The sequence below is a fragment of the Pezoporus occidentalis genome, unplaced genomic scaffold (assembly GCF_034315485.1).
Source record: "Pezoporus occidentalis ecotype Australia unplaced genomic scaffold, CSIRO_AGI_Poc_V1 ctg173, whole genome shotgun sequence".
Taxonomy (NCBI): Eukaryota; Metazoa; Chordata; class Aves; order Psittaciformes; family Psittacidae; genus Pezoporus; species Pezoporus occidentalis.
Window position 1 is genome coordinate 539427 of NW_026913565.1, and position 12995 is coordinate 552421.

The following is a 12995-nucleotide window of genomic DNA, read 5'->3' on the forward strand; positions in this document are numbered from 1 at the left end:
TCAGATATTCCAGTGTAGGGAAAAACAATGTGGCAAGCACAGGAGTGAGGAAGAAAACTACTTGGCTCATGCTGTGTCAGGGCTGAACGAGCCCTGCCTATACTTGTCTACTGGCTATTTTTGTGCCTGCATTTGTAGTTCTTCTTGAAGAGAGGTTGTGGAATCTAGAAGACAATAAATTACTTCAGTTTTCCTTCTTGGCAGAGTGTATTAACATCTCTGTGATACACCATGCTCACAGCCCTCCTCCTTTTGAACAGCCTTCGCTTCTCCAGCTCATTCATGCTCCTGCACAAAGTCTTTTTCTCTTTAAAAGCGTCAGGAACAGATTTACTTGCTCTTTTTTGGCCTGAAATTTTGAAGGCATTTACAGGTTATGCTTTTGTTACTGGAAACCAGTGACTCACTTCTCATTTTGTTACCCTCAAGTCTAAATGATTTCCCCACAGTAAATGCCACAGTGATTATTAACTACTATTTCTTAGGTAAAACCTAAATTTATAGTAGTGTTGTGCCATGAATGCAAGATCTGAAATGTGTCCATTCATGCTCCAAGTTCTTATAGTATACAACAGTGAAGAGCAATTTGTGATGTATTATCCCATTTCAGATTTCACTTCCTTAATTATTGAATCATCTTCAACTGAAAGTCAGTACTAACAGTAAATCTGTCAGACTCTACTGCATGGTATGTGAAAGGCAATATTAGAAACTCTTGCTAAAAATAAACTTGTTATGCTAGCACTGAAAGATCAAAAACAACTGTGTAATTAAAAGTTATTAAGTTGGGAGACACAGCAAAAGAGGCATTACCTGGTAGCTGGATTTCTCTGGGTTCTTCTTGTGGGACCATCCATAGGTGACAGGCAATGCTGAGACAGGCAAGTTTTGCAGCACTGCTTCTTGGTATGTTGATTTCAGTAGCTACTGCCAGCAATCTCTCACCTCTACCAGTAGATAAAACCTGTGTGTGTTGGAAGACACTGGGCTGACAGCATTAAAAGATAACTGCTAGCATCACTGTAAGTCCAAAATCAGACTGATACACAAATACTGGAACACCAAATGGATCACATCTGAGCATTTTAATAGAATTTCAGTGAAGACTCATTTGTAAAACAGAGGAAGAAATCAATGCATACCAAAGAATATTGTTTGGAAACACAACAGGCTTTCTGAAAGCTGGATGGTTGGACTTCCTTCCTTACCGATTATGAAATGGCAGCTGACATTTATTGTCCTTTTTGAGAAGTAATCCCGTGGGAAGTATTCCTGTTATCTGTGAGTGGCTGGCCGATAGAGGGAGCATGGAACAGGCTAGGCTCTGACAAAACTATGGCTTTAAAAAAACCTGCCTGCAACTCTCAGCATAGAAATAGTACCAAAACCAAACTCATCATCTGTATATTTTTCTAAGCCATTCCAAAATCATTTAAACTCAAACACAGTATGTGTTTTATGACTCCTTCATAAAAGGGCAAGGACTTCTCTGAAGGTTTTAACCTTTTGCATGCCAAGAGTCAGCATTAGTCCAAGATCAGAAATCCACTTGTAAATGGCAACTTTCTTATTTTTTCTGGCAATTGTTTCCTGAAATTCTCACCACATGTAGCAGAGAGCAGATGACAAATTATTTATGCTCAATAATTTTATATGTGAGCCATTTTCAGCCTTAAACTTTTGAAAAATTGAGAAAATAACAATCAATATTCATATACCCTTTATTTGCTTCAGTGTAACATTCCATGCTAATTGCAGATGTAATATTCATGAGTGTAAATATAAGAATTAACAACTCGGGGTCGGTTTTCTTCACTTTTGCTTTACATGTGAATATTTTGGCTTACAAAATTAACAGAATACAGTAAATAATCCTCCCATACTTTATACAAACTACATGATTTTGATATACAAGGATTCTGTTTTTATTACAGTGACAATATACAACCATATCTATTTACAATGCAAAAAGTATATAAACCACATTTTAAACATTCTGCTACTGGCAGCCACTATTGTTTAGGAGGTAGCTTTAATTAACAAAATGAACTGAAGCCACATTTCCCATCATGTGTTCTATCAAATAATTTACAATACAAAGATAAAAATTCATTGTATGAACAGTATATACAGTTTAATTCTCAAAACAGCAATCTAGCTTTAAATCTTAATGAGGATGTCTCCAGAATAACTGGGATGGCAGTGGATTTGCACTTAAATTTAGTGTATTGTTCAAGAAACATACATATATTTACTTAATCATGCATTCATAACTTTGGATTAATCGATTTCAAACTAAATATAGATAAATGGATTGCTGATTGTACTTAAATCATTTGGGTCTCAGGACTTGAATGGTTTAAAACTATTGCACTGATTTACATGAAAATCAGTGACTCTGCACAGTGTACTTCACTCTAAGTAAAATAACTGGAAAAATGCTTTTCTTTACTGCAAAAATGCTTTCCATTTTCCCTCCATTTGCTAAAATCTCAGTCTATTCATAGGTATTATTGCAACACTGTAACATTCTACAGGCTGCAGAGTATTAGCTGGTCTTTCTGCAAAGACAGCGGTGTACAATGACAGCACCGCTAACACCCCCGATGCATCAATACTCCTTCCAACAGTGTGACCTGACTGCCTAATACTAAAGCAAGTTCCTGTGGTTCACCTGAAGTCATGCATCATCACTGGAAAAATGTGTTCAACCCTATTATTCCGGACAGCTGTTAATATTCTTATTTCATCATCTACAGGTATTGTGGATTACAAGCGCTTGATTGTAACAAAACTTTTTTGTTAAAAATTGAGTATTCTGAAATACAAAACAAACATGGTATTCCTATATTGCTGTCACAGTTATGTGTGGGAGAATTAATCCCTTTTTTGGCCCTGCAGTAAAATTCATCCTGAGATTCAATGCTGAATACACTATACAAAGCTAGCAAGAGAGGTTTTTTGCTCAATTATAGAAAAGTCACATTTAAAAATAATTTCTTTTACTACTAAACAGCTGTCTTTTAAATTGTGCTTTGGCAGGAAAAATTAAAAAGAAATCAACAGAACGTACCTCACCAATAGCAGAAGCAAAGTACAACTGGAGTACAATGTGGAAACATATCATTAGCATGTAAAAAAATGTATAAAAGAAACCACTATTGTGTGGAAAAAGAGTAAAAATATTGGGTAACAAATTTGGTTTACCAATTATTTACAGTCAGGGCAATCGATTAATTTGTTTCATTATTTTTTAACGTATGGCTCAAGAAATTACTGCCCACTTCCCTTCTTTACAAGTGACACTAAACAATGATTACAAAAGTGTTTCCTGCTCGGAAAGGTCAAAACAGGCAACAGTCTATGAAGGATTATACCTCTTTATTAGAACAGCTGATGGCAAAAGGCCTTTTCAGTCTTTAATTCTTGGTATGTTGTAGGCATAACGAACCAAAGGGAACCCTCGGCTTTGGTAGAAGCATGCACGGCCACAGGCCTGCACTTGGTCTGAGCTGTCCGACACGAAGGAGTCGTCCTCATCCGCATAGTCAGAGTGGGCTGACTGGGTTCCACAGTCTGACCAGTAGCCATCCGCCCTTTGGCAAGGCACCACTGCCAGTGCGGGGCAGCTGTGTGATTTGATCAAGTGTTTACAGGGCACAGTCTTGGATAACAGGAGTGATTCGCAGCATTCACACACAGCGATGTTACCCTGCAAGTGCGTGTAGACACCACAGTCATAGTAAAAATCCTGCGTCACACAGCCCCCTTGAGTGTTGACGGCTATTGCCACTGCTCCATTCTTCCTGGTCATGTGGCGCCTGAGCAACTTCCAGTCTTCCTTGAACTTCGGGTTGAAGAACACGTACAGGACTGGATTAAGGCAAGCAGGCAGTGGGAAAAATATCAAAGTAACAGACTTCATAATTTCAGGGCTGATAGAAATCGCAGTGATCAACGGTGCAAATGAGAAGAATGCAACAGGACAGAAAAAGATGCAGTTCGTGAAGATTAGCCAAGCGACATGCTTAATCATGCTGGACTGCGAGTTTTCAGAGAGGTCCTCTTTCTCCAAGTTGCAATACAGTTTAGTGTAGATAACAGCCATTAGCAAAAATGCTAATGAATTCAGGAGCACTAAAGTTACGGTGAAACCTAACGAAGGTGTTTCTCCAGTGGGGAAGGGCAAACAAAGGGGTGATGCTGAGTACTCTGCTTTGTAAAATAGTGGTAAGCATCCTGCTACCATGGCACACAGGAAAGCAAAAACCGCTGCAACCTGAAATTGTTTTTGGCGATTGCTTTTCCCCTTTTTAATGATCTCCTTCGCAGAGAAGCTCCGTTCAACAGCTGCCAACATCAGGAAAAAAATGGCACTTTCTGACGAAAAGACGGCAAGAAACCCAGCCGCTCTGCAACCACTGCCAGTCTCCCACCATATGCCAAATTCAGCAAATCTTCCCCAAGAGACAGCATCCAAGAAAGTTAAAATACCAGTATAGACTCCCATAAATAAGTTAGAGACAGAAATCAGACCTATAAACAGTTTAGAAGATGGCAATGGAGTACAGGATGCAAATATTGTTAACATGACAAGCAGGTTGAAGAATAAAGCAACCAAAAAAATGAACCAAACAGTAAGTCGAATCATCCAGCTGCCCAATAAATATTCACAAGGCTTAAAAGCACCTAGAAGAAAGAAAAAAAACAAAAAAACAAAACAGAAGGACAAGCAATTTAGGAAAAAAATTGTGCCTTAATAAGCAACGTTTTCAAAAGGTATTACGTGAGCAGTCCTCATTAATTCATGAATAGAGCACACAGCTGAACTGCTAAACAGGTCAGTTGAAAGTAAACTATTCTGCTGAAGCTATTTACTAATTAATTATGCCTGAAATAATAATTACAGTGATGAATGGTCACTTGAGAATACTTCATGTAAACAAGCTCCCTAAACAAACTTAATTACCTTTCAGCTACTCAAAATAGCTTTCATTAGTGCCACGTAAATACCTTTTGTTTTCTTTAGATTTCATACTTCATTTAAAAACCACTGGTACCAAATAAAAGCTAATGTTCACAACCAACTTGCAAAGTGAAAGAATTTTTTAGAAGTAGCATGTTCTCTTGAAAAATGACTCGCAAACATGCCTTGTGGAGCAACTTTTGGTCACAGGGAAGCATCTGTAAAACAGCTGACAAATTCAATTTATCAGCTTTAACAGGGACAGGAATTCACCACAAGCCCTCTCCCCAACCCTTGTCACTGAAAGGCACTGTGAGCTTGGAAAGTCATATCAGGAAAATGATTTTTTGCTTCTTCTTCTTTTGCCACTTAAGAAAAATAATAAAATACAGCCAACAAGAAAAATAATACGAACTGAGACAAGGAGGAAAGGTCACTACTCCTGCTTACCCCTTTAATCCTTCTAATTGCTATTTATTCCATAGGGAAATCCTACTGATTTTAAGTAACAATTAGAAGAGTTTAACCCCTCCTACATCCCCATTAAGCACTGCTAATTGTCCGAAGCACAATAGTTGGGGATCTCTCCCTGCGGTCAGGCACTCTGGGAGCTGAAGGCAGAGCAGGAAAGCCCCAGACTGTGCTACCACCTCAGGCTGGAGCTTCGGAGCTGGATTCAGCCTATGACTCCTGGCTCTGCACAGCTCATGCTCTCCCTTCAGGCAGGTGAAAGGTAAGTACAACCCATCCCTCCTGCAGGCTGGAACAGCAATGAGGCAGAACGATTAAATGCCAGCACAAAAATCTCCCAAAGCATAAAGCAACTTCCAGAAACTACTGAAGTGACAAATCAAAAAAGAATCTGCTTGTTTGTTTAAACGAGCAAGCTTCATTTCTGGGCAAGAAATAATGGTGCTGACTGGATTATCAGATCAGTAAAATCCCTTTTTTTACAGATATTTCTAAGACATCCTCGCCAGAATAATTATTTTTACGTACATTCATGCGATGCAAAAATACCTGCTAAGCTGAATCTACTTATAAATGAAAACAACTTTCACCTTAGGAAATGTAAAAGTGTCAGTGCTGTGCTTCAAAAAGCACTTTTCTAGTAGCTGTGCAGCGAGGCATCTTTGGAGAAAAAAATCCACCACATTTTCCTGTCTTTCTCCCAGGGTCTAGCTATCCTGAGAGTTAAAAATTACCCTCCCCTTTAAACAATATTCCCAGCCCACAGGGGGAAATTCATGCTGGGAAAGAAGAGTTTCATGGCTTTCAGTGCTATGCTACTTGAATGCCACTGTTCAGCAATCCATTCCTGCCATTAGGCAAAGCAGAAAGTGGATCTACGAGATGAGCAATGATTCAGAGCTTAGATGGTGGGTGGAGTGTCCTACTTATGACCAAATGACAGCACGGTATAGAAAACAAGTTGTTTGGGAGGGACTGGTAAAAAACAAGGCAAATTGTGATCTTGTAGAACACGCTCTTCCTTCCTTTTAGAGCTACAGCATCTCTGGCATGGGCAAAAAGAGAGAGCTAAAAGCTTTAAAGATTTAACCTATGTAACACACCATCTGAATTCTCATTCTGTGAACAAAAGACCAAAAGCAAATAAGCAGCATTGGTCAAATTATTTCTCAGATTACATATGGCTACATTAATAATGTATTTTGACTTTCTGACCACAATTTTTTTTTGGTTGTGATTAAGAAATCCTTGGGATATTCTGTATACTAAAGCCAGAGCTAGCCAAGAGATGAAATGCTGACAGATTTTCATAATGGATGTAAAGCACCAGTTTAGGAGAAGAGAATGAAACAAAACTTGGAACCCCCCTGCTCATCCAGTATTAACTTCTCTGGAAGTATGCCGTTCCCCCTGTCTGTGTGTTCCTATTTGTGCAAAGATGAGGGTATAAGAGGTACAGAAGGAATCCTCTGGAGAGCCCATGGCAAAGGCAAGGTTGTAGGGCACCACAGCAAATGCTTTCAGAGCCAAGTGGAACCGTGTGTGGAAATTTGCAGTTTGAGGAAGATAAGCTGAAGGGCAGCAATGAAGCTGCCAAGGATGGAAATACTTGTTTGCAAGATCAAAGACTTTCAACACTCCTGGGCTGTTCAAGCCTGAATTGGAATAGTTCTGATATGCCAATAAGAATACTCATTGCACAGGTAGCTGTAGCAATTTAAGATGCTACCTGTAACAGCCCTCTGCTGTCAGTTAATGCAGCTACAGTAGGGCTGGGGAACAGATTAGCTGAAGTATTCCCCATTCTCTCTCCTGCAAAGATAATCAAGTTTAGTTAAAACCACCCATGACAGTAGTTTGAGTTAAGCTTTTAAAGCACAGGCTGACTTCACATTGAAGCAGATGAGCATTCATACAGGCATCTCTTTGGCAACAGTAACACAGAATTAGACGGCAGTGCATTAAACACAGCAGGTTCTAAATACAAGCATTACAGTCTTGCTTGTTCTGCTTATGGAAACAAAGTTCTGTTTTTTCCTAGTATAGTTCTCCAGTATAGTGCTATGTGTCTAAAGCTGAGCCAAATCTTTGTGACTGTTCATCCAAAACAATACTGACATCAACTGAAGTTTCACTCAAGCTTTGTAGAATTTCATGTTCTGTGTACAGAATGACTAGGAGGAATGAAACATGTAATTCTGCAGACAGCTATTTGCATAACATCATGCTAAAGCACATAATAAGATTTACCTGTTGCTGGTGTACAGTGAATAATAGTCTGTCCCAGTTCCTCATTTTCCTCATTTCTTAGAACATCTGCATCAGCTGTATCCAAGTAAAAATGAAAAACAGGTTAATTGTAGGAAGAAAAAGTGAAATTCAGCAAAGCTGCCTAGGATGGAGGTAGCCCTTTGAAAGATCAAAGGCCTAACACTTCACCAGCATTCAAGACTTTAACAGTGGAGCCGTTCCCATTTGGCACATGAAGTCAAATGCTCAGTGCAGGAATCGCTGCAGCAGTTTGAATTACTATTGCATGTCCCAGCTACTCACAATGCTCTATAACATAGCAGCAATATCTTTCATCACTGGAGAAAGATCTATGGGCCTTGAAGCGCCACAAAGAACTGTCGTGGTTTAAGTGAAACCACGTGGTTTAAGTGAAAGGACAAGTCCTTTCTGAACAGAAAGGTCAAAATACTAAGAACCATAACACTTTTTCTGCTCTGGCAGAAAATGACAGAAAAATACTGGCAATTATTCTTTTATTATTATTTTTAATTTTTTTTTTTAAACAGGCAAATCTTGCACTGTCAGATAATACATTTCACTTTCATTTAGAAGGAACGTGGCAGTGCCAATCTGTAAGCAACTCCTAAGCACTTTCAGGGACAGCTTTTGTATTCCTATAAATATTTTCATTTTCCAAATTTCCTTATTCAAAGACAAAATACACCATTATTCAGTCTAGTCTGGCCCAAAATAATACTGCTGGTTTAGCACAATGAAACGCTTACCCTTCTCACGATCCAGCAAGGCACCTTGATCTTGGTGACCCGAATCTTCAGCATTAGAGTTTAAGTAAGAACCACAACCCCAAAATGCACAGCACTGGTAAGCATATGGTACAGAGAGTGACCTGAAGTACAGGCAGAATACCAGTGTTACCCATTGTAACCAACATTAAGATTACCATCTATTAATAACATTTAGATAGCACACTTGAGTGCCAAACTATAAGCTTCTTTTTGTCCAAGTCAGTAATAAAAAATTATTACTTCAAACTAGATCAGTTGTAACCATTTTTGATGAATTTTTGCACTGAGATAAAGAATTGGTGAAGACCTACATGTCTGCTGCAAGGAGTACAATGAAAATACTGTGATGTTTAGCACTCTTTACTACTGATTCTACTCCTTATACAAACCAAATTCTGATCAGTGTTTGTGGCGTTCCTGTGCAAATGAAACTGCAAACTAATTAAGCAAACTAATTAAGGAGTAACTGCTTTGTAAGTAAGCTAATTCCCAGATGATATTAAAAATTACGTCTTTCCTTCCCACTCTTCACTTTGTGGCCCCAAAAGAGGAGGGTTTTTTTCCCTATTTTGTTTATTTGAGTTTAACATAAATGGCACATACTATTAATTCTGGTAGAGAAGTACAGCTGCACACAGAGATTTAAGAAGTTCACATAAAAAAATGAGATAATAGCAGACCAGAAGTTGATTTTTCTGACTCAAGGTTACAATATCAGCTATCTGCAGTATTGTTTCTGAATTCTGTTCTTGTAAATGTCATCAGTCTGAAGGATTCCACAATGCTTTAGTTCTCAGACACAGATCAAAACCTAAAAAACAATCTGCTGTTTCTGCAGGACTGCTGAGGCCTGATTCTAAAAGTGGCATGGATTCCTTCCTTGGTCTTAGACAAATTAATAGTATGGGAAAAAAAGAAAGAAGTTCTTTACTGTGAGGGTGGTGAGGCACTGGCACAGGCTGCCCAGAGAAGCTGTGGCTGCCCCATCTTTGGCAGTGTTCAAAGCTGGACAGGACCTGGAGCAACCTGATCTAGTGGAAGGTGTCCCTGCCTGTGGCAGAGGGTTGAAACTGGATGAACTTAAGGTCCTTGCCAAACCATTCTATGATTCATCACGAGTATTATCTAAACTGGCTTAATTTATTGTCTTATTGCTTGCTACTGTCAAAACAAGTGAGGCACTCTGTGGTGTTATTTACCAACATACCGGAGCTTTGCAAAGCTCTTTGCTGCCAAAGCTTCTTTCAACTCTGAATTGCCTGCAAGTTTAAGCTGGTTCAGTCCACTCAATCCTTCAGTTGGAACTGAAGAGAGTTCATTGAAACTCAGGTCTCTGAAATGTGAATATTAAGACATCGTTACAACAAAGTAAGTTTGAAGATCCTTTAGCATACATTTCACTGAAATAAGAAGGCTCTTTAGGCCTCATACTGAGGCTGTGGCCTGGAAAATGCCTGTCAGCGCAGCAGGCACTGCAAACAATGGTCAGCTAGTGAGAGGTTTCACCATTCACACGTGAAACACAGAACGGGTAAATATCAATTTTAAGCTAAAAATATTTACTAGCTCAGCAGTTTAATGCTAGAGAGAGGAGGTTGCTGCACAGAACAGTCTACTTACAGGTTAACAATAGCTCCAACAGTGATGAAAGCTTCCTTGTGGATCTGTCGGATCCGATTTCTACTGAGGTCACTACAAAGAATGCCAAATGAGATTATTTTATCAGTTTTATCAAAACTTTGTAACAGCCACCGTACTGAGTGAAAAAAGCTAAGGTGACAAATGCATTATGCCTGTGTCAGAAAAGCTGGACAACCCTCCTGCTTCCCTTCTCTCCCCTAGTCAGCCAGGTGCAGTAGCAGCCAAATCCCTTGGTAAGGCAGCTGTATCCTGCTTCACCTCACCCCCAAAGGATAATCCATCTCCCATTCCTGCCCTGCTTCCATTCCTTCCTGGTGCTATCGTCACAGCCTGTGTTCCCAAGGCATAAGCTGACTCTAGCATCCCCTAATCTCAGGGTGAAGGTGCCAGGAAAATCACTTTGATGACAACCAGAGCAGCAGCAGGGAACATTGGCAGGGAAGGGGGGAGGCAACACAACAACAAGCAGAAGGGCCTCCACTCTCCTGGATTTCAAAATCCAGCTGAATCACCATGACTTATATTATGACATTCCTGTTGAAACACCTGTCAATTTTTATCCTGATAATTTCAGTGTTCCTAATACAATCTTCCTAAAGCAAGAGATATAGGAGAAAGAGATAATTTTGTTTACTGGGCTGCTCATCCTGAGGAAAACAGATAGGATCTCTCCAATAAATACTGTATAATGGAATAATACAGTAATAACATAATGCAAGATAGCAGTGATATAATGCAAAATATTGGAGTACCAAAAAAACACCACCTCCTTTTTCAATCTCCATATATATATATATATATATATATATATATATATATATATATATATGTTTTAGAAGTATCTTTATAGGCTAGAGAAACAAAATGGAGAATCAAAAGATCAGGACTGAAACTAGCTGCTGCTAATATTTCCTGCACATGGTTTGCTTCACCTTAGGATCCAGCACACTTGGGTTTTTGCCATCAATTAGATTTATAACACCAAGCAGTTTACATGAGAATAAAAAACATTATCATGTTTTACTCAGAATGCAGTTATGTGCACTTACAGGACACGAAGGGAGGACAGTCCTTGAAAGGTATCCTCTGTGATTTCATGGATTTGATTGTGCTGTAAAGAACTGCAAAGTGAAGAAGTATAAAGAGAACTAATTAGCTAACTGGTCTGACCTCAAACCAAGGGTTAGGTAGCTCCACGCCTGCCAATTCATAGATTTAGCCTTACCGATGGCAAGGCTTTTCTCATTTCCCCTTGCAGGCCAACAGTTTTACTATTTCCCATAGCCATGTTAATACAACCATGAAGCTCCTTCATGGCACCTCTGCCTAATCCCAACTCACAACTCATTTATAATTCAAAAGAGACTTAAGCGAGGACTGAATTATTTCCAAGCAAAAAAGTAACACTTTGCAAACTCTGAAGAATCACACTGAGATTTAAAGCAAATCCACTTCATTTTGCAGGGAATCTTTAGGCATGTTCTGACCCTCAGTGTACTTTAATTTCTCAAAATACAGATTTATGAAAGGAAATATGTTGACAAACACCTCAAGAGCTAATGGGAGAACTGTACTTGCAGTTCAGTAGCTCCCTTTACAATGAACCACATGTACAATGAGCCTGAAGATGTCAAGAGCATAACAGCAAAGGCCTTTAAGAAGTTTATTAGCCCTGCTAATAAACAAGAAGCTTGAGTGCCGTAGAGATAAAAGGAGAAGTAAGAACATATGCAAACATGTTCCACAACTTAGGCAGAAATATTGTTTAGGGTCTGGAAATTAAGCTTAAGAAAATTCAGTGAAGCAAGGAAAAGCAAAGATGGGTTTTGAATGTGCCTTACAGGGAGTGGAGGAAAAAAACATTTTACACAAGCATAGGCTGATGGTTAGAGGGAGCTGAAGAAGAGCAGAAGAGATAAGAGGCAAAAAGAAAAACACATAAATGCTCATTCCATTTATGTGTATAGCAATACTATTCTGAAATGCAGGATTCCTTTTTGTGCCACATGAACAATTTAAACTTAGCTAATTGAGGAAATTTAACCACTAAAAACAAGTGGTTGAATTCTCTGTCCAGCACACTTCTCACATTAGATGGTCATATCTCCGTCTTTAATCTTAGAAACTTAGAATCAAACACAAGCAAAAAAGTTTCTAGAGACTTGGATTCAGCATACTAAAGAGTCAATAAAGATAAAAACCATGTTTTTTTTCTTACATTTCTTCCAAGGAATGGCAGCCTTTAAAACTTGGCAGGTCCTTTATATTATTATAAGACAAGTCCCTTCAAAACAGAAAACAGGAGAAAGGTGCTTAGTCCAGCTCTTCTCTACTAGAAACGTCTCATCATTTGTAACCATTAAATGGATTGGCATCATCTTCCTGTTAGCAATGTTCTGAGAAGAAACTAAGGGCAGTTTACAGAAAATCATGAAGGGAATCACAATTCAATCAGTGAGGTAAAGCCAGCAACCATTACAAAAATTTCACCCATCCCAAAGCTATTCGACAAATTTCAACTACTGAAACTGGTGCCTTGTGATTGAAAAGTAACAGAAAACCAGGCTGTGTCTCTGCAGTGGCTTTGACAGCTCATGAGATACCTCCCAACCAGTATTTTTGATTCTATATCCTATACCTACATATATTCTATATTCTATTTCACTGCTTTCACTTCTGCATCTGGATATGTCTACCGCAAAACCACACTGTACAAATTCATTGAATTCTGAGAGTTGTAATCTAAAAAGGTTTACTAATAATCTGCTTTTTCAGAATAAACTGGATAGATGGTATGCAGTGCAGGAATTTAGTGCAAATTTTGATTTAGTGTGTTGGTACGTCCTTGCAAAGCATCCTCAAATTTCTGTTCCAAAATA

The 12995-nt window shown here is 38.8% G+C and overlaps 1 protein-coding gene across 7 annotated transcripts in view; it reads right to left on the reverse strand.

Moving 5' to 3' along the window:
• Positions 1 to 1703: 1703 nt before the first annotated feature.
• LGR4 (leucine rich repeat containing G protein-coupled receptor 4) overlaps positions 1704 to 12995 on the reverse strand; it is a 93265-nt gene continuing 81973 nt past the window's right edge. For all 7 annotated transcript variants that reach the window (XM_062614212.1, XM_062614211.1, XM_062614216.1 and 4 more), the window contains 7 exons: positions 12335 to 12400; positions 11166 to 11237; positions 10096 to 10167; positions 9683 to 9808; positions 8455 to 8576; positions 7688 to 7762; positions 1704 to 4689 (listed from right to left, as the gene is read on the reverse strand). In XM_062614212.1, coding sequence (XP_062470196.1) covers positions 3413 to 4689; positions 7688 to 7762; positions 8455 to 8576; positions 9683 to 9808; positions 10096 to 10167; positions 11166 to 11237; positions 12335 to 12400 — 1810 coding nt within the window. In that variant the 3' untranslated portion in view covers positions 1704 to 3412. The remainder of the gene's footprint in view (positions 4690 to 7687; positions 7763 to 8454; positions 8577 to 9682; positions 9809 to 10095; positions 10168 to 11165; positions 11238 to 12334; positions 12401 to 12995) is intronic.